This window comes from Pongo pygmaeus, chromosome 19, assembly GCF_028885625.2.
Source record: "Pongo pygmaeus isolate AG05252 chromosome 19, NHGRI_mPonPyg2-v2.0_pri, whole genome shotgun sequence".
Lineage (NCBI taxonomy): Eukaryota > Metazoa > Chordata > Mammalia > Primates > Hominidae > Pongo > Pongo pygmaeus.
Window position 1 is genome coordinate 68,332,238 of NC_072392.2, and position 24,012 is coordinate 68,356,249.

Genomic DNA, 24,012 nt, shown 5'->3' on the forward strand with positions numbered 1-24,012 from the left:
CTAGCCAAGATCCATCATGCAAGACACAGAGGCACACAGAAGTAGTAGAAACTTGAAGGTTCTTTGTTGATTTATTTATTAACCTGTTTTCCAGAAGGTTGCTTGGGCCCGAGAGTCACCTGCAGAGGCGCAAAGCCTCCTCGACATTCTTTATGGGGCTGAGCTCATCAGCCAGGACCATCAGGTCGGTCACCAGGGTGTCCAGCAGCCCCCGGACCTGGAAGAACGGGACAACATCACAGGCAGGGTTTACGCTGTGGGAAGCACCTATATATCAACTGTGCTGTGAGAGAATAGCTGGAGAGGGGAAAGAAACCAGTTGTTTGTGAAAGAATTTCACAAGTTCAAAGTTCTTGTGAAATAATTTTTGATTTTGCAGATTTTTTTTTTTTTTTTTTTTTTTGACAGGATCTCACTCTGTCACCCAGGCTGGAGTCCAGTGGTGTGATCATGGCTCACTGCAGCCTTGACTTCCCTGGCTCAGGTGATTCTCCCATCTCAGCCTCCCAAGTAGCTGGGACTACAGGCGTGCACCACCACACCTGGCTACTTTTTTCTATTTTTTGTAGAGATGGGGTTTCGCCACATTGCCCAGGCTAGTCTCGAACTTCTGGGCTCAAGCAATCCACCTGCTTTTGCAGTTTTATTTTTCAAACCAGTCTGGGGAGGTGGCCGTGCGCTGGTACCTTTGACATATGGAGGCACTAGAGCTAAGTTGTTAAAGGGGCAACTCTAGGGAGCCCGTGGAGCGGTGCCCATTTAGCCGTTTGGGGTGGGCCTGGGCTCAGCCCCAGTTCTACTCTGGCCTCCTGGAGGCCAATTTTCCTTCCTGTATCATAACAGATCCACAGACTGAAAGGTCTCTGGGACTGACCCCTCCAATGGGGTTGGATCATACAAGCCCAGACAAGTTGATTCTTTTTTTTTTTTTTTTTTCTGTAGAGATGGGGTCTCCCTGTGTTGTCTAGGCTGATGTCGAACTCCTGGGCTCAAGCAATCCACCTGCCTCAGCCTCCCAAAGTGCTAGGATTATAGGTGTGAGCCACTGGTGCCTGGCCAGCAAGTTGATTCTCTCTCTTTTTTTTTTTTTTTTTTGGAGATAAGAGGATAAGAGTCTCACTCTTGTCACCCAAGCTGGAGTGAAATGGCGTGATCTCGGCCCACTGCAACCTCCACTTCCCGGGTTCAAGCGATTATTGTGCCTCAGCCACCCAAGTAGCTGGGACTACAGGTGAGTGTCACCATGCCTAGCTAATTTTTTGAATTTTTAGTAGAAACGGGATCTCACCGTGTTGCCCAGGCTGGTCTTGAACTCCTGAGCTCAGGCAATCTGCCCACCTTGGCCTCCCAAAGTGCTGGGATTACAGGCACGAGCCACCGCACCTGGTCTGCAAGTTGATTCTTAATATCAAAGAGCCATGGAAGGGTCGACCCCCATGGGTCCTCAGAGCCCTTTAATTACTTTCTAGACCCCATCAACCATCCGATATCTTAGTGATGTCACCAGTGGCAAATGGAACTTTTGATCAAATGAGATCCAGAGTGTGACCACAATACATGATGTAATCCCAGCTCCCCAGCTATCCACATAAGAGGAAGACAAGGCGTCGCCATTAGACACACTGACATATTGAAAATGGCTTTGTGGACCTCCCCTCCAAAACAAACAACAACAGTAACAAACAAAACGGAAAACCTGGGTGAATTTCTAAGGACCTGCTACTTGAGAACGGATTAGGATGAAGTCTCTCTAGTCCTTCAAAACTCTTACAGTTGATGGGAATGCACCCTGCATGGTATTCTCCCAAGGAACGCATCTGCCGGGATGCACCTAACGGGGAGTAAGAAAGAGAAGGGCTTCCTTCCTCTCTGTTCCCCTAGAGTCTGTTCTCCAAAGGGCAGCCAGAGCCATCTTCTAAAGCCTATGAGACCCTATCACGTTTCTATTCAAAACCTTGTGTGACTTCTCATTTCACTCTGAAAAATCCCAAGTCTTCACAATAGCCTGCAAACCATCCCCCACCCCTATGACCTGCTCCCCACTACCGCCCTCTCCCTTCTGGCCCCTCCCTCCTATGGCAGTTGCTCCCCATGCCTGGAGCACTCTTTACTGGACGTCCACTTGGCCACCCTTCCCCTTCCTTCAAATCTTTGTGAGTTGTCACCTCACTGAGGCCTCTGTGCCTCCATTCCCTGCCTGGTCTATCTTCTCTCCCATCGTGCTCATCACCTAACATGCTAGGTGCATTCCTTATTCATGAGGCCTGTCTCACACATGAGGATGCCCTTCCTGAAGCAGCTCTGCTTCCACCATGATGGAGTGGGCACTTATTGTTTGCGGACTGAATGGAATGAATGAGGCAGGTGGGAGGCAGGGGAAAGGCTGCTGGGCGCTTCCCTTCACCTCACTGTGCAGCCTCTGGGTGTATTTCTCCATGACCAGGGGGTCTATGGGTTCTTGGGAAGGGAGGATGATGTCAGGGGTAGGGTCTTCCAAGGAAAACCTGTCCCGACTTGCAGATTTTATGACTTTCTTGTCATCCTTTGCCTTGTGCTTCTTGCTGTTGGGACGGTCCTGCTGGGAGAGGGAGACACACATAGCCTTCAGGAGCTCCAGAGGTAGGCCAAGGATGTCCTCAACAGTAGCTCACTGGGAGAGCCTGGGCATATGTCCACCTCCACAGCCCACACCTCTGCAGCCCCTCCAATCCCCTCCCCAGCCCCACCTGGCCCAGACCACACCCCAGCATGCCTCTTTCCCGAGCAGCTTGGCTCCTTTCTTGTCTTCTTTGTCTTTGATCCCCAGTTGCTTCTTTTCCTGGGCTGCTCCTTTCCGCTCCTCCTTCCCAGCTTTCCCCGCAGGTACCTTCACTTCCATGATAGGAGGTGATTTTTGATCTAAGGGAGGTGGGTGGAAGAAAATGTGGCAGGCCCCCAACAGCCTAGTGGATGCTGCAGGTATGTGAGGAGGCTTGAGGGGAGGTGGAAAAGCAAAGGGCAATAGCCTTGAGCCCTGGTAGGCGCGTGGCTTCATGAAACAGGACCGTGGTGCCTGTGTTCTGGTCCCAGCTCTGCCACGCTCCCATGAATGGCCATGGATAAGTCATTTAACTTTGCTGGGATTACTAAACCAAGGTGGTCACTAAGGTAGCTTCTGGGTACCACATCCTGGCAGCCGATAGAAAGGGGTAAGGGGCCTACTCCATGGGCTCAACCTAGCAGAGCTTCCACCAAAGGAGTATGACTGGCCCAGGCACTGCTGCTTGTCCATTCAGAGAGATGAGGAGGGCTATGCAGAGGTGTGGTTGGTTGCACAAGATCTGACCTTGCTCTTCAGGCACATTCAAATAGATGGTCTCCTTCTCAGGCAGGCCCAGCAGAGACCTCAGCCACATGGAATGGCCTACCAGGCTGTCAATCACATCTCGCCACAGCTGCAAACTAGAGGGCAAGACATAGTGGAGAAATGCCATCACTCCTCATTTGTCCTTGAATCTGCAGAGGCTTGGGTCCCTCCCTTCAAAGACCCTGGTGCCACAAGCTGCTGTGGAAATGCCACACCCCTGAGCAGCCAGCATCCTCACTGTTCCCCGCCAGGGCAAGTGTTTGGAGGGGGTTCTGGTTTGCCTTGGGTGGCAACCAAGAAAAAAATGGCCCAGGACTAGGGTTAGGAGGCCTGCATGAATTCAGTCCTACTTCAGAGGGCTTGAGGCCAGGGCCAGACTTGGGTCCAGTCCCACTGGAGGGGCTGAACCTTGCATGAGACTTCCAGCATAAGGTTCCTGGGGCTTGTCCTGAGGGCCTTGAAAAGGACCCCATGCCTATACAAGCAAGTTCCAAACAGGTACCAGGGAGGGTGACAACAGAGAAATGAAGCTTTTATTGGAATCTGCCCCCCCTCCTTCTTTCTGCCCTCTGGCTTCTCCTTTTTCCATTCCCCTGCTCACTGAGAAGGAACAAGGAAAAAAGGGGAAGAAAAAAAAGATAAGGTGTTTGATCTGCTGTGACTGCTCTCCAGTGAGCAGCAGGCACTGCAGGGTTCCAGAATATGGAATGTTTGCGGCATGCTCTAGCAACCTGAGCTCAACGGAAGCTCAGACCCCTGGAGTCCCAGGACTGCCTGCCCAGGACCCCTGCAGATGCCACAAAGGGAAGGAGATGGGGCGGCTCTCCTGGCAGGGCACCTACCACATCTGGTGCAGGAGGTTGGACTGCAATGGCCTTGGCTTCTGGCACAGCTCCAGGGCTGCTTTGTTGAGCCTCATCAACGCATCCTCTCTCTGGTTCTCATCAGGGAGCACCATCACTGCCTGGCAGGGTCATGGGCACCATGGGCATCATTCTGCACCAGGACACCAAGGCTCTCTGTGTCCTCTAGTGAAGGGCATGGTGATGTGGGGATGGGTGGCAGGGGACCAGGAACCAGGAGGCGATGCAGCTTTGGAGAGCTGTCTGGGTGCCTTTGGTGGGAGCCAGGGACCCCCCTTAGAAATCTGTACCTATGAACCCCTTCTCCAAGATTTGCCAGGGTCAGAGAGTAGGCCCCCCTCCTGGAATACAGCAGCTTGGGCACCCCAGACAAAAACAGGTAACCCGGCTGGGCACGGTGGCTCACGCCTGTAATCCCAGCACTTTGGGAGGCTGAGGCGGGTGGATCACCTGAGGTCAGGTGTTCGAGACCAGCCTGACCAACATGGTGAAACCCTGTCTCTACTAAAAATACAAAATTGGCCTGGCATGGTGGCTCATGCCTGTAACGCCAGCACTTTGGGAGGCCAAGATGGGTGGATCACGAGGTCAGGAGTTTGAGACCAGCCTGGCCAACATAGCGAAACCCCGTCTCTACAAAAATACAAAAACTAGCTGCATGTGGTGGCGCATGCCTGTAGTCCCAGCTGCTCGGGTAGACTGAGGCAGGAGAATCACTTGAACCCGGGAGGCAGAGGTTGCAGTGAGCCGAAATTGCACCACTGCACTCCAGCCTGGGCAACACAGCAAGATTCCATCAAAAAAAAAAAAAAATTAGCCAGGTGTGGTGGCACATGCCAGTAATCTCAGCTACTTGGGAGGCTGAGGCAGGAGAATCGCTTGAACCTGGGAGGTGGAGGTTGCAGTGAGCCGAGATCTTGCTACTGCACTCCAGCCTGGGCAACAAGAGCAAAACTTCGTCTCAAAAATAAATAAATAAATAGATAGATAGATAGATAACCCAAGAGATCACTTTCTCTGGGCTCTCAGGTTTTGTTTCCTTGCCCATAGAGCAAGAGGGGCTGCTGGGGCCTCCCTTGTTGGTTCGAGGCAGGAATATTCTCTACCAATGCCTTCCAGGGTCTTGGAAGCACCTTTCTGAAGTCCTCCAAGCAGAGGTTCCACTCCAGCAGGGGAAGGCCATCCGGCTCCCAGGGGCTCTTGGTGCTGTCCACATCTGGGCTTTCCTCCACCAGGATCTCCTCCATGATGCTCTTCCGCCGAGAACTCTTGGTCCCCACTCTGGCCTTCTGGGACCCGGATTCCCTGAGGGCCTCGTTCTCAGGCCGGGGCACTTGAGGTTCGGAGATGGGGCTCCTAAAGCGTGGTAACAGCTCGGCATTCACAGAGGTCTTCTCTGTGGCTATGGGGCTGACGTGCTCCTTGTTCCCTGGCCTGGCCTCCTCAGCCTTGGCGGGCAGGATCATGTACTGGCGCCACAGTTGGTGCAGGCTTTGCACCACTTGGTGCTCGTAATGCAGCTGCAGCAGAGGATGGGAAGGCGTGTGAGGGGGAGGCTGGGGTGCAGGCCTCAGTTTCTTCAATGTAAATGAGGATATAAATAGTACCAGGGCCAGGCACAGTGGCTCAAGCCTGCAATCCCAGTGCTTTGGGAGGCCAGGATAGGAAGATCACTTGAACTCAGGAGTTCAAGACCGGCCTGTATGACATAGATCCTATCTCTACCAAAAAAAAAAAAGAGAGAGAAATTAGCTGAGCATGGTGATGCATGCCTGTAGTCCTAGCTACTCAGGAGGCTGAGGTGGGAGGATCACCTGAGCCGGGGAGTTTGAGGTCACAGTGAGCTATGAGTGGGACGCTGTACTCTGGCCTGGAGTGTGACAGTATGACACGCTATTTCTTAAAAAAATAAATAAATGAAAATAAGTAGTACCCATCTCATAGGACTGCTGTGAAGAGAGGTGAGTTACTCATGGAAGATGCGCAGAACAGAGCTTGGCACATAAAAGAGTTTACTATTACTGTCACCTAGGGCAGCAGTCCCCAACCTTTTTGGCACCAGGGACTGGTTTCGTGGAAGACAATTTTTCCACGGATGGCAGGGAGTGGGGGAATGGTTTCAGGATGAAACTGTTCCACCTCAGATCATCAGGCATTAGTTCGATTCTCATAAGGAGTGTACAGTTTCCATCCCTCGCATGCACGGTTCACAATAGGATTCGTGCTCCTATGAGAATCTAATGCCACCGCTGATCTGACAGGAGGCGGAGCTCAGGCGGTAATGCTGGCTCACCCACTGCTCACCTGCTGCTCTGCGGCCTGGGGGTTGGGGACCCTTGACGCAGGGAACACATAAGGGGGCAGGGGCTGGCGCTGGGCCTCACCTGAGGATTCCTGTGCCGGAACAAGTCTTCCTCGGTGAGATAGGCATCCACAGGTGATGGTGTGCGCTCCGGGGTCAAGACCCCCATCAGCAGCTCCTGCAGCACTTCGCGAACGACAGTGACTGCCTCATGGGCAGTCAGCTTGCTCTGAAAAAGGGAATGTGGCAGAGGATGGCAGCCCAGGCTCTCAAAACCAATGCATCCTTCAGGAAGTTGGAGCCCCCAGGACTTTGTGCCTTCCTAGGGTCTGAGTTCCTGCCATTGACACACACACACACACACACACACACACACACACACAAGTTCCTGCCATTGACACACACACACACACACACACACACACACACACACACACACACACACACACACACCCCCCCCCCAGGGTCTGAGTTCCTGCCATTGCCACACACACACACACACACACACACACACACACACACACACACCTGTTCTAAGACCTGAAAACTTCTGAGTCTCTCCAGACATCCTTGTTCCCTAAAAATGGATGAAAAGGATCCAGAGGAGGGCCAGTTCCAGTGACAGCTGCTGCTGCCTGGGGCCTGGTGGTCACACAGTTAGCATGTCACCAGATTAGGAAGAAGGGGCAGGGCACATAGTGGGGGTGCTTCTGAGGATGGTGGTGAACCTTCATCAGGCTTCAGTGAGTGTCACAGAAACACGGGAGGGGCGCCTTGTGTGAGACATGGGTCCTACGGTCAGTGAGTAAAGCAAGCATGACATTGTCAAAATTACCTTTGATCACCACTGGCTGAGCCCCAGATGAAGGAGCCGGTCTTGTGATTGGGGGCCACAATAAATAAAAAAGCACAGCTTTCCACCAAATCCCAGGATGCACGGCTCAAATGGCCACACTGTGAAACTCACTGCGGAGGACAGATTCCCAGCTCCCACCTCACACTCACTCGAGTTGTCAGCTGATTGAGTGGGACAGTGGGAAGACTCATGCTGCTATTTATTAATTATTCTCCCTGGTTTTGAAGTCTTTTGGGTTAAATGCAACTCCACTGTGTAGTACTAGACAGCGATGAACAAAACACAGACCAGTGCATAGGGCCACACATTGTACTTTACAGTCTGCCTCTTAAGGCTCAGTCTAATTTCTTTCTAACTCAGTGGGGCCATGCATGGCACTGCTGCAAGCTGCTCCTCGCCTGCCTAGCCAGCGCACCCATCTTTTGAATCACAAGCCCTGGGAAGTGTTTGTGGAGCAAGAGTAGTTACCTGTTTGCTAAAAATCCAATTCTCCTCTTAGGCTGGGAGAAATATGATCCCTTCAGTCACTGCCAGGAAGAAACCAGGATACCCTACCTGATGTCCACAGGGGCCATGGTCCTGGGTCCCTTACCTCCAGTACTTTCCTCTCATCCTCGAAAACGTCCTGGGTCAGGGAGACTGCGTGGAGATTGGCCTGCAGTATAGCACCTCCTAATAGAGTAGGATGGGTTCGAAACTCCCAAAATTCCCTGAAGATCCCAGCAGTCAAAGACTTGAAGAAGAAGGTAAAGGTTTTAGTTTCTCCAGGCAGAATCACACCTGAGAGGGATAGAGAGCGAGGTTTTCAACATGCAGGAGCTGGCTGAGCCTCAGGCCTGCATGCTCCTACATGCAGTTAACTGAGCCCCAGGCCAGGTGGCTGGCCAACCATCCTAGTTTGCCCAGGGCTGAAAGGTTTCCTGGAATGTGGGATTTTGAGTGCTAAAGTCCCAGGCAGACAGAGACAGCTGGCCATCCTAGCCCCAGGCCTGCGCACCTAGATAACTGAGCCCCTAGAACGGTTCTGCTCCCTGGTGGCTCACCTCCCCAGGTTCTCAAGTTCCATCAGTCTCTCAACAGACATGAGTAGTCAGGCCACACATTTCACAGAAGGAATGAGAGGGACAAGGCAGGGAAGCGGGGCTCAAACTTACAGGAGCTGGGCAGTAACTAAACTTTGATGTCTCACGGAGGACAAAACCAGCCCCAGACAGGAGCTAGCCCATAGGATGGCTTCTCCCAAGTACCTTCCCGGTTGTCAAAGTAAAATCGCTGCATCCTGTTCTTCTTAAGGTCTTGGAAAGTGTCCGGCTGGTGCTGCCGTCGCCAGTCATACCAAATGGCCACAGTGCCATTATTGACCACACTCAGTTCTGAGGAGGTTTTCTCACCTTCCAGGGTTTCAAAGGTCAAGTGAGCAGCAATCCCAACCTGCCTCTGGAAGGAGGAGGGACAAGAAATGTCTTTGCTGGAGACCCTGGCCTAGAGTGAACAACTCATCTGGTCTGCCCAGGACTTTTCTGGCTTTAGCACTGCAAGTCTCGTGTCCCAGGCCTCCAGGGCTTGGCCACTGTCACACAGAGTGGTATCCTACTCCAACGTGGTTGTCTCTGAGGTTACCCTCAATAGTAAGAAGAGAAGATAAAACAAATATATATTTTACTTTTTTTTTTTTGAGACAGAGTTTCGTTCGTCACCTAGGTTGGAGTGCAATGGCGTGATCTCAGCTCACTGCAACCCCCGCCTCCCAGGTTCAAGCGATTCTCCTGCCTCAGCTTTCCAAGTAGCAGGGATTACAGGTGCCCACCACCATGCCCTGCTATTTTGTATTTTTAGTAGAGATGGGGTTTCACCATGTTGGCCAGGGCTGGTCTTGAACTCCTGATGTCAGGTGATCCACCCACGTCAGCCTCCCCAAGTGCTGGGATTACAAGGCATGAGCCTTTGTGCCTGGCCAGATAAAATATATTTTATATCCAATGAACACTTCTATTCCTTAGCATCTGAAGTATATTTTAGAACCTTCTTAGAGCCATACTACTTGAGTTTGCTTGCTTACATGCTTGGGGGCTGGGTATAAGCCCCAGGTGGCTTATGACACTCTGCAGCCTTGTGATTTTATTCTTGCTCAAATTAGTGTTGCTGTCACCATTTTCAGACGTGCTGAATGCATGACCAGATAAAAACCCAAACAGGAGACTGTGCAGGCTGCTGGTAACTGCCAGTCACCTCGGGGCTGCACCCCTGAGGGAGGCTCTCCCAGCAGGTGTGGTGGAGGCAGTTTTACCTTGTCCTGTGGATTACTGCCTCTGATCCAGCAAGCTGGCTTCCCACAGAACAGCAGAGAAGGGCCGAGAATAGGCATGGAGACATCACAGGAAATGGCCAGTGTGCCTCTGTAAGAAAAGCCAATGACTTATTTTCTCTTAGGCTGCCACAGTCATGCCATGTGGAACCCCACAGAAATGGTCACCAGGAAGCCTAGAAACACAACCAGCTCCACCCTACAATGGAGTATGATCAACTCCACTCCTGCGCAGCTTCCTCCTGACCCATTGCTCTAGATGGGAGGTTCTTAGAAACACACAGACTCTTTAAGCCCTCTTGCCAGAGCCATTCACAGTACACAGAAATACATAGACTCTCCATGCCAGAGGCATTCAAGATGCACAGCAGTGGGAGGGTCTAGAGAGCCCTCACTTGACCAGCAAGGGAATGTCTGGGAAATCCCCATTAGGAGTTGGTTGTTGGAAAGGAGCAGATGGCAATAGGAAAGCCAGCACAGCTGCTGGAATGGGTTCAAGGAGTGGGTGGCAACCACTGGAGAGAAGCTAGGCTGGAAGCACCCTGAGCTCAGGGAGGGAAGCCCGCTCTTTAATACTGGTAGGTGCTGGAGAACTCTTCAGCCTCTCTCCCCAGGGTTCAGGCTGCACTCACAAGTATGTTGTCTCTTCAGAGGAGCTTCCCTGACTTCTTTCAAACACTGTGTAGTCTTCCACAGTAACAGCCGAGAAGGGCCGCCCTTTGCCTACCACCTCCAGGCCATCAATATCCTCCGAGAGATGGAGAAAGGTAAGATGAGCTGACTGAAGACAGGCACTGCCCCAAGGGGCTTCTGACTGGGGCATGGAGGCCATACCAACCTGCTGGCTGAAATCCAGCTCTTCCATGATTCTCTGCAGCTCCTTGCGTCGGTAGATCAGAAACAGACTCCGATCCCAGGTGTAGCGGTACGAAGCATCCCTCTGGGCTGGTAATCCTAGCATAAGGTCCAAGGACCCTCAGCATAGGCTGCTGCCATGTCCCCTTGCTCACCCACTTCTCAAGGGCTCTGAGAGTGCCTATCCCAACACCATTTCTAGGAAGGATGAAAAATACAGCTTCCCTGCGGCGGCTAGACTCCCATTCTCCTGTCCTATACCTCCTCAGCAGCCCTACACAAGACTCCTGCAAAATTAGCTTCCAAATAGCCAAATCTTTGGATGATAATAAAAATAATAAAAGCAGCTACCTTTTATTGAGTGCTTAACAATGAGCCAGAAGCTCTTAATACATTTCACATCTCATTTAGCCCTATCACAACCCTGTGCATATTTTACACATGAGGAAACTACAGGCCAGAGGGGTTCAACCACTCTGGGGTTCACTAGCACGACACAGCTGGGACCTGAACCCAGGCAGCCTGGCAGGCTCTAAAGCAGTGCTGCTCAAGAGAAACAGAATGCAAACCACAAACACAAGCCACACATGTCACTGAAAGTTTTCTAGATGCCACACTGAAAAAGGAAAAAAGAAACAGGTGGGATTCATTTTAGTAATATAGTTTGTTTGTTTATTTATTTATTTATTTATTTTGAGACAGAGTTTTGCTCTTGTTGCCCAGGCTGGAGTGCAATGGCATGACCTTGGCTCACTGTAACCTCCACCTCCCAGATTCAAGCAATTCTCCTGCCTCAGCCTCCCAAGTAGCTGGGATTATAGGCACACACCACCATGCCCAGCTAATTTTTGTATTTTTAGTAGAGACGGGGTTTCACCATATTGGCCAGGCTGGTTTTGAACTTCTGACCTCAAGTGATCCATCCGCCGCAGCCTTCCAAAGTGCTGGGATTACCGGGGTGAGCCACTGTGCCCAGCCTCATTTTAGTAATATAGTTTATTTAATTCAGTATATCAAAAATATTGTCATTTTGACATGTAATCAATATAAAAATGATTAATAAAATATATTGTTTTCACACTAAAGCCAGTGTCCAGTTGACAGTGACAGCACTTCTCAAGGCAGGGCAGCCACGATCCAGGTGCTCACCAACGGCATGCAGCTCAAGGCTCCACACCGGACGGCAGCTCTATGGCTGCACTCCAGTTTCCTAGCTCTCTCACCGTTTTACTGAAGAAAAGGAAGAGGGAGCCAGACTTCAGGAAGACTCTGGGACTTGCCTAAGGCCACAGAGAACCACAGAGAAACAGGCCCTGGGCCTGTTTCACTGTAGAGCTATGCTGGCCACTTCCACACTACCCTGCCTCCGGGCCAGGCACAAGATGCCAGCTGGCTTACAGCCCTGCACCTCACCTGTCTCCACCCGGATGGAGTGGGGCTTCCTGATGTGAGTGATGGGCTCCATGAGGCCACGCTGAGTTTTTGTCTTGGTCATGACCAGACCTGTCATCTCATCTCCCAAGTATTCCAGTCGACTCCAGAACCCACTGTTCTCCCAGCTCTGGCAAGGAAGAAAAGGTGAGTCAGATTACCTGGACACCTCAGCCAGATGCTAGTGGAGATGTGGGAAGACAAGAGCACCACCACAGGCTACAGATGCTCCCTCTGGGGAATTCATTGCTGCCGTGATTGCAGAACAGAAGCACCCACTGCTGTGTTTTCTGGACGCCCTGTTGTCATCTTTACCTGCCCCCAGCCAGATGGTGTGGGTTGGTACAGGTACTGCACTGGTCTACCAGAAAAAAAGGTGGGGGACTCTTCAACCTCTCTCCTTAGGGTGTAGGCTCCACTCAGTCTAAGCTCCTAGGAGACAAACACTAAGACTACTCTAATAACTCGCTACCTGTGTGGCCACCACAGGCTGAAGAACTTTACTGACTAATCATATAATTTAGTAAAGGCCTTGAGGGCTTAATGATGTTTTGCAATGAATAGGTTTTTTCTCCCCAGCTGTGCCACCTGAGACCAGCATCCCTGTGTCCAGACACCTGCCCCCGCCCCTCTCCTCCGTGCACCCCCCTGCCCCCCGGGCACTTAGGACAGGTGGCCTCACTTTCCTATCACGCCGGGTTGGAAGTGTGCAGTCAATGAGCTCCCGCTCCTCCTGGATCCGTCTGTAGGTCTCCCCAGTGTGCATGAGCAGCTCACTGACTGGCTTCTTTAGGTGTTCTAGAGAGAGAGGCAAGATTGCAGCCACTCTGCCAAACCAGAACAAACAGGGGCCTTGGCAGTCTGCATCGGGCAGCCTCCCTCACGGGGCTGATTTCAGGACCCACTGAAGCTTCAGAGTGAGACGCTCTTGGGAGTGAACAGCACAAATGTGGTCAGCCCGAGGCCAGGCTCTGGAGGAGAGCAAACAACCCAGCAGAGCCTTGCTGCCAGATGGAGGCCGGGCAGGAGCCCTGTCTGCTCTGCTCACCGCTGAGGGCTTCCTGCTGCTTCTTCCGCAGGGCTGTGTTACGCTGCCAGTTTTTCAGAAAGTTGTGCTGAGGAGGTGGGGCCCAGGGAGGTCTCTTCTCTTCTTTTGGGGCTTTTTGCTTTGACTCTCCTTCAGCAGAGATGAGGGTCATCAGACAGGGTGAGGTAGGTATCCGCTCAGCCAGCTGAAAAGTACAACATAGGTATGTGGAGGGCAGTGAGAAGGCTCTGGGCGGGGCTGAGCACACATTTCCCGAGGCCTAAACCCGTGCTGTTATCCCACTGCGCTGAGAGTCCCTCCTCTTCAGGACTCCAGAGTAGCCAGTGACAGAAAATAAATCCCAGAAGCAGGGGGCCCTGAAAGCAGCTGTCAGTCCACTCTCCCCCAGAAAGGGAACTTCTGTTTCAAGATTGGGGTCAACATCTTCTAGTGTATTTGTCCTCACAACTGATGTTGAGTGACACCTTCACCCATGTGTAAATGGAAGCATTCTTACAGGGCCCAGGCCCCTTAGCGCCTGACCAATCAGAGTCAGCCTGGAATCAGGGAAGCAAGGGGAAGAGACAGGCGAAGCACTGCATGATGGGAAGGTTGGAAAGATACAGAATCTTCCCGTGGCCCAGGAAGCAGTGGGAAGCCACCTTCCTCCACCACGTGGACTGAGGAGGGCAGGCCAGTCTCCAGAGAAGGGAAAATCAAGACAGTGCACAGAGCAGAGGGAAATGAGGCATGTGGGCCCTGAGTCCTGACACCTTTTTGGGTGCAGTCTACCCAGACCCAGGTACTCCCGCCTTTGGGTTCCATGAGGCAATCTCTGGAATCCTTACAGTAAATCCCTGACTTCACTGAAGCCAGCTTCAGCTGCCTGAAGTGTCCAACTACTCTGGGAGAGGGTCCCTTATCAACTCAGACTCAAAACCTACAGACTAGACTGTCTCTTTAACCCCAGCCCTGCTTGCTGTGTTAGGTGGGAGACCGAAATGACTTCAGTGACTGCTCTCATCCAGGTAGTTCTGTGCAAACAAACCTGGGTGTTCCCTCGAGCAAGTGCAATTCTCTTAAAGTCCTGGAGACTCCCCAAGATGTGGTGGGGCAGGATCTGGTCACTGCCATCGAAGCTGTCACCGGGACCTGGGAGGATAAAAGAAGAAAGGGGAAAGAAGCTGTGGGTGGACAACTTACAAGAGGGCAACTTTCTGATGGAGAGTGGGTTTCTCTTGAGGCTGACCCATGAGTTGAAAGACAGTGAAGCCAGGGCTGAGACTGGGTGTACCAGAGTAGTCCAGAGGTTTTGTGGCTGCATCAGGATTCACGGGACGTGCTACAAGGTGGCAGACCTTCCTCCTAGGATCCGTGGGTTTGAGTTTACGGATGATAAATTTCTGGGTAATGACACGTTTATCTTCCTTTTCAGTAAGGCGAGGAATGTGTTGCTAAAAAGAAATAAAACAAAGGAGAATTCCACCTGTGGTGACAGGAGGAAGAGCACCACCCATCTCTTCTGTTCTAGTTCTGGGTGGAGTTCCTGAAGGCTGACAGATCTGTTTCTTCAGCTCTGTCCATATGTTCTGTCAAGGAAATGCCTGTGTAACAGATATGTGACTTAGTAATATCCTGGAGGGAAAAAAAAGAACATCTTATGCCTCCAGACAGTTCGGGTGAGAGGTGGCTGATTCTCCCAGGTAAAGCATGGGGTTAGGGTTTAGCAGCTTTACCCAGAGCTGTACCTTGGCTCCTTAAACTCATCCTCCCTTCTGTGAAATGGGAATGATGGCACCTACCTCTATGGGAAGCAAGATACCTCATCATCTCATTTATCCCATGGTTCTATATGAATCTCAGAAATGTTAGACAACACAGTGAATTCCTTACAGTGGTAAAGTGAAAAGAATCTGTGTTCAGTGGGTTTTTCCATGGAGTTAGACACTCCCCATGAGTAGGGAGACGGTGGGAAGACAGTGGACATGGCTGGTGTTCTAGACCACTCAGGCTGCCGGCAGGGAAACGTTTCTATGGTAAGGGAAGCTTGGGCTTCATCCTCACCTCCTTCAAGTCTTCCTTCTTAATGGCCAAGGCAAGAATGTCATCTCCTTGTAGGACACTGCTAACAGGTTCAGGCTCTTCCTGAATTGTGGGTGTGGGTTGTTCAGGTCCCTTTGCCCGCTTCTTTTCTGAAGAGAAGCAGAAAGTTATTAAGTCCTTAAAGAGCTCCTTCTGTATATATCAATATATACATACAAAAATAAAAGTAAAAATATATACTAGACTCCATGGTGGGGGGCAGAGCTGACCAGCTGGATAGATAGCAGAGGCTGCCAAGGTGGCCTGGGCAGCACTTTGCTGGGGCAATGGGAGTTCTCTCTGGAGGGTCCCACTACCCACAGCCCCTGGCTCACCACAGTGACTAAGACTTCTGTAGCCAGAATTGAGATCAGAAGATGTTTCATTTCAGGCCAGGTGTGGTGGCTCATGCCTGTAATCCCAGCACTTTAGGAGGCTGACACAGGAGGATCACTTGAGGCCAGGAGTTCAAGACCAACCTGGCCAACATGGTGAAACCCTGTCCCTACTAAAAATACAAAAATTAGCCAGGTGTGGTGGCCCATGCCTGTAGTCCCAGCTACTCGGGCGGCTGAGGCAGGAGAATCACCTGAGCCCGGGAGGTAGAGGTTGCAGTGAGCTGAGATTGCGTGACTGCACTCTAATCTGGGTAACAGAGCGAAACTCTGTCTCAAAAACAAAACAAAACAAAACAAAAAGATGTTTCATTTCGGGTGCCGTGGTGCAAGCTTGTAATCCCAACACTTTGGGAAGCCAAGGCAAGAGGATTGCTTGGGCCCAGGAGTTCAAGACTAGCCTGGGCAACATAGTTGAGACTCCATCTGTACAAAAAAGATTATTTTTAATATACAAAAAAGATGTTCCATTTCAGGCTATGCTATTTATAAGCTGGACAGTCTTGGGTACACATCACTTAACCTCTCTAGGCCTCAGGCTTCCCATGTGTAGAAAGAGTCAGTTGGACTAAATCAGTGGTTCCCAAGTTAATTAGTCCAATGTCTGCCTCAGAATCTTTGGGGGAGTTTTATGAATACAGCTTCCTGGCTACTGCATGGAGCCAGGGCCTAGGGAGCTGTAATTTTTTCAACTCCCTAGGTGATTCTGATGCACAGTGGTTTGGGACAACTGAACTAGATGTTTTGCCAGCCTCCTCCAGTGCTGGCACTGATCCATGCTTCTGGGTGAAGGCACTGGGTTTCACAAGACACTGGTTAAAATGCAGAATCTCTGTGGGGGAAGCAGAACATTCACCACTGGCCATTTATTGCATACTATTTCATTTAATAAAGATTGTTTAAGCAGTTTCTACACGCCAGGCACTGTGCTAGGTTCTGGGGATATATGCCAGAGCTTGTCTTTAAAGAGCACATGCCCAGTAGGAAACAAGACCGTGAAACAGACCGAGCCAGAGTAACTACAGGAACATGGTGGGGGGGAACACCCAGCCCAGAGTTGGCGGGTGTGGGAGGCAGGGGTGTCAGGGAGGGCTTCCTAAGGAAGGGATGTTTAAACAGAGCTGAAGAAAGAAGTTGGAGAAAGGAAAGGGCCCTGGGGAACAGGCATTCCAAAGAAAATAACATAAAGAGGCATAGAGGCAAGAGAATGGAGCACATCCCTGGAACTCAAAGCATGTGTTTTTAAATAGCTGGAGTGTGGTGAGGTGGGAGGGAAGAGGCAGAGCCCAGAGACAGCAGCAGCAGCCATATCGTGAAGAGCTCAGTGAGCCGTGTGAAGGCTTACCCCATGGGCAATGGCATGCCAAGGAATGGATTAAGAGTTGCAAGATCTTGAGAGGCCAAGGCAGGCAGATCGCTTGAGCCCAGGAGTTCAAGACCAGTCTGGGCTCTATAAAAAAAACAAAAATTAACCAGGCATGGTAGTACATGCCTGTAGTCCCAACCACTTGGGAGGCTGAGGGGAAGGATAGCCTGAGCCCAGGAAGTGAAGGCTGCAGTGAGCCAAGATTGTGCCACTGCACTCCAGCCTGGGTGACAGAACAAGACCCTCTCTCTAAGAAAAAAAAAAAAAACTGCAAGACCGAGGATGAGTGTATGAACGTATTTAACAGTCTGTTGTGGCAGCCACAGCATTGACAACACCCGGGGCCGAAGGGGGTCACAGGTCACTCTCCAACGAGGACACACTCCCTGCCTTCCTTTCACAGAGATGGCTTAACAGGTTCAAACACATCTCATTTCTCTGGCTGGTCAGCCCTGTCATTTTCCCTCTGGTTCAGAATGGTTTGATATAAGGCCCTACATAAAACAATCAAACGTAAACCTGAGCCCTGAGGCCTTTAGGGAGTTTAAAACAAAATTTGGTTTTATCCACTGCTTCTCACAGCACCGTAATCTTTAAGAGGCAATATCACGAAAACATCAAGGCAGGTGTTTTGGTTAATAAAATCAAACTTTTTTTTAGGAAATTTCCATAGAGTTGGTGACCAAAAAAACTCACACCAAAATCATTCCAAACATAGTTCTAAATTCAGCCTGTTGACCAGGTGCAGAGGCTCACGCTTGTAATCCCAACACTTTGAGAGGCTGAGATGGGAGGATTGCTTGAGGCCAGGAGTTCAAAACCAGCCTGGGCAACACAGGAGAACCTATCCTTAAAAATAATTGTTTTTCTATTAGAAAAAATAATAAATTCAGCCTATCATCCACAGTCTGTTTCTGTAATGGGGTCAGCAGAGGTTTGGAAGTATCTGTTAAATGCATGGCTCTGTGCACACAAACACACATGCAGGGCTGCCAGCTGAACCCCGAGTTCCAGTCTCATCTGCCGCCATGTATGGGGATGCAGCCTTGGGCTTTGATTTCTACCTCCCCTCTCCCTTCTACACAAACTCACCAAAGTGGGTGGCAGCCTATGAGAATTGAGATCAGTTGAAGGTCTGTTTTTGTAAATATTTTGGTATTATCTGTACTTTCTAGGACATTTGCTTCCTTTATCCATAACCTTGGCTGGGTTGACATCTTTCCAAGTGATTAAACGTCTCCAGATGTGTGTTTTTTACTGGTGAGTGCACAATTACCACGTGTCAATAGAAACTTTCAACACTGCCGAAGATTTTTGGGGGCCAAAGCTCCCATCCCTTCAGTGATAGAGAAGCTAATCTTTCATGTTTGGTTTAGATTGAAATAGTAAAACTCTGGTCTAAGGTTATTCTGAGAAAGTTATCTTTAATGTAGTCCAATAAATGCTCTGTTACTGCATACAGTCAGGGAGTGGTATGTTCTAGTTATTAAAATATTCATTAAAATGATATATACATCTTTTTTTTTTTTTCTTGAGATAAGTCTCACTCTGTCCCCCAGGCTGGAGTGCAGTGGCGCAATCTCAGCTCACTGCAACCTCTGCCTCCCCGGCTCAAGTGATTCTCCTGCCTCGGCCTCCTGAGTAGCTGGGAATACAGGCATGCGCCACCTTGCCCAGCTTTTTTTTTTTTTTTTTTGAGATGGAGTTTCGCTCTTGTTGCCTAGGCTAGAGTACAATGGCGTGATCTCGGCTCACTGCAATCTCTGCCTCCCAGGTTCAAGCAATTCTCCTGCCTCAGCCTCCCAAGTAGCTAGGATTACAGGCGTGCACCAACATAACCGGCTAATCTTTAGTATTTTTAGTAGAGGCTAGGTTTCACCATGTTGGCTAGGCTGGTCTTGAACTCCTGACCTCAGATGATCCACCTGCCTCAGCCTCCCAAAGTGCTGGGATTACAGGCATGAGCCACTGCACCCGGCCGCCCAACTATTTTTTGTATGTTTAGTAGAGACAGGGTTTCACCATGTTGGCCAGGCTGGTCTCAAACCCCTGACCTCAGGTGATCTGCCCGCCTCGGCCTCCCAAAGTGCTGGGATTACAGGCATGAGCCAGTGCGCCCAGGGATATATATATATATTATATATATAATATATATATTATATATTGAGTATATATATTATATATTATATTAAATATATATATTTTATATATATATTAAAGTTAAATTGCTAGTAGAGAGTGCTTACCAAGCCCCTTCTATGTGCTATAAACTACAAAGATGGTATAAAAGGTTAAGATATGGCTCCTTCTCATGAGGTACTGAAAAATGTAACAGACAGGAACACACACCAGTCATAGCTAGTTGAGTTCCTACATTTGTGGTACAGGCAATAGGTTTGGTTAGACATCAAAAAAGGAACAGATCCATGTGGATTACACAGTTCAGAGCTCTGAAGAAGGGTTCAGAGGAACAGCTGCAGAGGTGGCTCCACAGGCTGAGGCAGGCCATGAAGGAGAGGCCGTGAAGGAGAGGCAAGCTTTGCAAACCAAGATGCTCCAGGTGAAGTCAAAGTCCAAGCAAAGCAAGGGGCAGGGCTGAGCATGGCATGTGAGTGGCACGATAACACAGAAAACTTGATGGGGGGCCGGGCGCTGTGGCTCACACCTGTAATCCCAGCACTTTGGGAGGCTGAGGCAGGTGGATCACAAGGTCAGGAGATCGAGACCATCCTGGCTAACACAGTGAAACCCCGTCTCTACTAAAAATACAAAAATATTAGCCGGGCGTGGTGGCGGGCACCTGTAGTCCCAGCTACTCGGGAGGCTGAGGCAGGAGAATGGTGTGAACCTGGGAGGCGGAGCTTGCAGTGAGCTGAGTTTGCGCCACTGCACTCCAGAGCCTGGGCGACAAAGCAAGACTCCGTCTCAAAAAAAAAAAAAAAAAAAAAAAAGAAAGAAAAGAAAACTTGCTGGGAAGGTAGGGAGGTGGTGATGTTGGGGATGAGAGGGAAACCAGGGCATGACAGCTTTGTAAAGCATGGCTCAGGCATCTGATCTTTGGTCCAGGGGAGTGAGTTGATGACAGGTGCATTTCAGAATGATTCATCAGATGAGGAGAGCCAGATGGACTGGAGAGGCAGAGGCAAGCTGGGGAGACCAGGGAAGGAAGAGCCCCAGGGATCATTTTAGGACCTGCAGGAAGACTCCACAGGGCTAAGGTATGTCTGACTACTGAGCCTGTAGAGGCCCAGCTCTTTCTGGTTCTTTGGTCTGGAATCCCAAGCCGATATGGCTCCTAGTGAGCCACCCAGCTGACATTTCTCCCTTGATGCTGACAGTGAGGGGTAAAAGAGACCACCCCGCTTGCATGGGGTAATCAGTCTCTGTCGGAGCTGGACCAGAGGGCTGGAAGCAAGGTGCTCAGGTAGGGGTAGGAAGCGAGATGCGGAGGGGGGATCTATGGAGGGAGAAGAAACCTGGACTCTATTTTTTCTGCTTCTTGTTTTATCTAAGTATTATTCGTTTTTAGTGTTGATTAAAGTCTTTGGGAAATTCTGACCTTAGGGTTGGGCTGGGGGAACCATGGAGGGGCTGTCTCTACTAGGGCAGAGCTTTAATTGGTTGGGGAGGTGAATCTAATACTGCTGGGAGGGTTCTTGGTTTCTTAGCAACAAGACAGCGGTGGGGAGGTGGCACATAGCGGGAAGGGAGGGTACTGGGACTCAAAAAGGCTCTCAGGTCTCGAGAAACAGGTTGAAGTCACTATTTTTGCTTTCCTTTTTGCTTATGAGTCAGAGACTTTGAAGAAACGTTACACAAGGTTACAAGATGACATTTGGTCATTAGCTGCCTTGTATGGGGGCCAGCGGAGAGTACTGCTCTACAACATTAGAAGCTCCCCTGAGATATTTTTAAAAAGGTATCTTGCATGCTAAACACTTCATTTTTTTTTCCCCTCCTCCCTCTGGCACATGTTCTTAACTCAAGGGTTAATTAACAAACTAAATTTTCTGCTTATTAAAAATAAATATGCAGTGAAAAATCTTCCCTTGATTTGTTTACAGCAGTTCAAATCTGATAAGATCTCCCAGAAACTATGTGAGCAGGAGGCAGTGGCTAGGAAAGCCCTTGACTGCCCTTGCGAAAGGGGACCAGATATTCCCTCTCTCTCAACTATTAAAAAGTATGTCATGGGCCAGGCACGGTGGCTCACGCCTGTAATCCCAGCACTTTGGGAGGCCAAGGTAGGAGGATTGCTTGAGCCCAGGAGTTCAAGACCAGCCTGGGCAACTTGTCTCTACAAAAAAAAAAAAAATTAGCCGGGCATGGTGGTGTGCACCTGTAATACTAGCAACTTTGGAGGCTGAGGCAGGAGGATCGCTTGAGCCCAGAAGTTCAAGACTGTAGTGACCTACGACTGTTACCACGGTACTCCATCCCAGGTGACAGAGCGAGGCCCTGTCTCAAAATACATACATACATACATATATACATATATATATATATATATATATATATATATATATATATATATAGTATGTCATAAAACAGCATTGGACTTTTATTTTTTTAATAATGGGGGTCTCACTGTGTTGCCCAGTCTGGAATGCAGTGGCTATTCACAGGTGTGATCATCAACTCCTGGCCTGGAACAATCCTCCTGCCACAGCCTCCTGAGCAGCTGAGACTGCAGATGTGCACCACCATGCCCGGCTCAACGTTGGACTTTTATACATGAAGAAACATAAAGCCATACTGAAAAGCGACTAAGCTCCTGTTAGTTTTCTGAAGGTCCCCTCTCCTCACAATGAGCTTTCACAGCTCTGAGGCTGGGTCTCCCCAGGGCTTGCAAGAGCACATCCAGGCTTTCTGACCTAGTACATAAAGCCCTTTCATGGTCTGGCCCCTGCCCTACCCACCTGTACAGCCTCTTCTGGTTCCCACATTTACAGTTCCATAAACTCATGCTGCTTCCTAGACCTAGAGAAGCAAACCTCTCCTTTTTTTTCTTGTCTGCCATAGTGTCACCTTCTTCAGAAGACGTCCCCCTACAACCATCCCTGGTCTGGCTCAGGTGCTCTGAGCCCACTTAAGCCCGATGGGCACCTACATCACAGCATTTGTATTTCTACCTTTGTCTAGTTACTCCTCCAGGTGTTCATTAGACTGAGTTTCTTGAGGACCAGGGTCACACAGTTAATACCGATACCCTTCTGGTGAGCCACAGTACCACACAAAATCAGCTCTCAGTAAACAAAAATAGGCTGGGCGCAGTGGTCCATGCCTGGAATCCCAGCAGTCTGTGAGGCCGAGGCAGGAGGATTGCTTGAGGCCAAGAATTTGACACTAGCTGGGGCAATACAGCGAGAGCCCTGTTTCCACACACACACATACACACACACACACACACACACACACAAAGAAAAAAAAAGCTAAAAATTTAAAAATAAATAAATGGAAACAGCCAAAAAAGATCAAAAGGGGGTGGGTTGCAAATGAGAATATGTCCATGGAAGTCAGTCCGCTATCAGACGCCCTGTGGCTCTCCCAGGTGCAACCAGAAGGAAGCTGTAGAGGGTAGGAAGCAGTCATATCTAGCGATTCTTTTCCAGGCTAAAGGAGCTGGATAAGTGTCATCCAGCTGGAAAGTGCACGTGGTAGGAAAAGGCAGTCAAAAAGAGAACTAGCCAAGCAAGGCCTTTCTTCTGGGTTTTTCCAGTAGGAATCCTAAGTGACGCCTGCCCCCCTCCCCCACCCTCCTCTACCAAATAATCCCATCAAGGTGGCTGGTTTCAACACTTCATTCTTTCCTCTTCCCAAGGACCCCAATTCCTGGCCCTTCTACCCTTAAACTCTTTCCTGGCTCTTCTGCACTTCATCCAGTCCGGGGATCCTGCCTCCTGCATGCCACCCTAAGATGTGGTTAGAGGTAGAGGTATCCCTGCCTGCGCAAGGCCATCTCCCCAGCCAGTGGTCCCTGAGGCCCCTCTGTCAGTCTCCTACTTCCTATGTCCCCATCCCCAAGGCCCAGTGCGCTGTAGGCTCTTCCTGCCTTGCCCCCATCCCTAAGGGCCCTCTGCCCAGTACGCCACTTCCCCGTGATCTTTCCTCCATCCCTGGTGCCATCCCCATCCTCCAGGCCCCGTGTCCTGAACTCATTCCGGGGACCGCTTCCCCTCTCGGGTTCTCCCGAGCGCCCAAGGCAGCCAGCGCCAACCTTTGACGCTCTCTGAGGCCTCTAATAATCTGGTTGGAGTTATTCTGAGGCGGGAATCCTTCTTTAGAGACTTCATGGTGCCGCCCGGCACCATGAAGCGTTGCCCTGCACCGCCGGCCCAGAGACACCAAGGCTGCGCCGCACCCGCCAGCCAACGGCCGCCACTGCGTCCACAGCAACCGGTGCCCCGCGCGGGGGCGCGCACCCACCGATCAACTTGGGCGGAGACTGCTTGGAAACCTCCTTCTTCATCGGGCCGCGCACGCGCCCGCCGCCGGCGGCTTCAAGAGCGACGGACCCCTAGAACGCCCTGCGGGCCCGGCCAGTGACGCCACAGGCTGCGCCGACGAGCGCCGTGACGTCGCCAGCCGGGCGGGGCGGGGGACCTGGGCGAGGACCCCCGCGAGTTGCGGGAGCCGAGGGCTGGGTGGGAGTGGCTGGCTGGTAAGGATGCATGACCTGCCTCGCCCCGCCCTGCTGCTAGACCACGGGGGGCGGGTGGGTCGTCGGGGGAGCCAGCCCCTGCTTCCCGCCTTCCTCGACTAAGGCCACGTCCTGTCGAGGGACCTCCTTCTGCCCCCCTCACAGCGGTCCTGGGGGATCGGGCCTTTCAGGACGTGCTGAAACCCCTTCGTGGCGTACCGTGGGTTTTAGGTGTCCCTGCCTGCCCTCCCCTACTCGCACCAACGCGCCTGGAGACCTCCCGGGTCCACGCTCGCTGCAGCCACTTTGGCCTTTCATCACTTCCCAAACCAGCCAAAACTTTTGCCCTGACTTGGGGCATTCTCACAGTCCTTGGAGATGCTGCCTCTAATTATTTTAAGTTTATAAACGCACCCGCTTTTTTCGCCTTCCCCTGGAGCCCTGACGCATTCTGGAATTATTTTGGTTTTTTGTGTAGTTGCCTATTGTCAAACTGGCTCTCAGAATGTATGAGAGCAGGAGCTGCCTCAGGCCCTGCCCTCAA

General features: G+C 50.7%; 1 protein-coding gene across 22 annotated transcripts; it reads right to left on the reverse strand.

Moving 5' to 3' along the window:
• Nucleotides 1-44: 44 nt before the first annotated feature.
• MYCBPAP (MYCBP associated protein) lies at nt 45-23,524 on the reverse strand. Of its 22 annotated transcripts, none has more exons than XM_054460146.2 (19): nt 23,255-23,524; nt 15,050-15,177; nt 14,235-14,439; nt 14,034-14,137; nt 13,007-13,190; nt 12,641-12,756; nt 11,941-12,088; nt 10,511-10,626; nt 10,305-10,420; nt 9,655-9,763; nt 8,615-8,804; nt 7,960-8,147; nt 6,594-6,740; nt 5,343-5,729; nt 4,189-4,310; nt 3,326-3,441; nt 2,753-2,898; nt 2,405-2,578; nt 45-217 (listed from the first exon to the last, which is right to left on the reverse strand). In XM_054460146.2, the coding sequence occupies exons 1-19, from the start codon at nt 23,295-23,297 to the stop codon at nt 116-118; spliced, it is 2,841 nt and encodes a 946-aa protein (XP_054316121.1). In that variant the 5' UTR covers nt 23,298-23,524; the 3' UTR covers nt 45-115. The 22 variants fall into 22 exon arrangements, with proteins under 22 accessions (XP_054316121.1, XP_054316126.1, XP_054316127.1 ...); XM_054460151.2 differs by having other exon boundaries at nt 14,280-14,439; nt 23,255-23,467; XM_054460152.2 differs by having other exon boundaries at nt 2,405-2,575; nt 14,280-14,439; nt 23,255-23,400.
• Between the last annotated feature and the right edge of the window lie 488 nt (nt 23,525-24,012).

Bases quoted from the DNA above. Each gene is read 5' to 3' on its own strand.
- MYCBPAP (XM_063656996.1), bottom strand. From the start codon at position 23,139: ATGGTGCCGGGCGGCACCATGAAGTCTCTAAAGAAGGATTCCCGCCTC. The intron at 12,757-13,006 runs GTGAGCAGAGCA...CTCTCTCTCTAG, and splicing joins GCAGCAGGAAGCCCTCAGCG to AACACCTAAAGAAGCCAGTC. The intron at 9,764-10,304 runs GTGAGTGCAGCC...CTTTTCTTACAG, and splicing joins TCTGAAGAGACAACATACTT to AGGCACACTGGCCATTTCCT.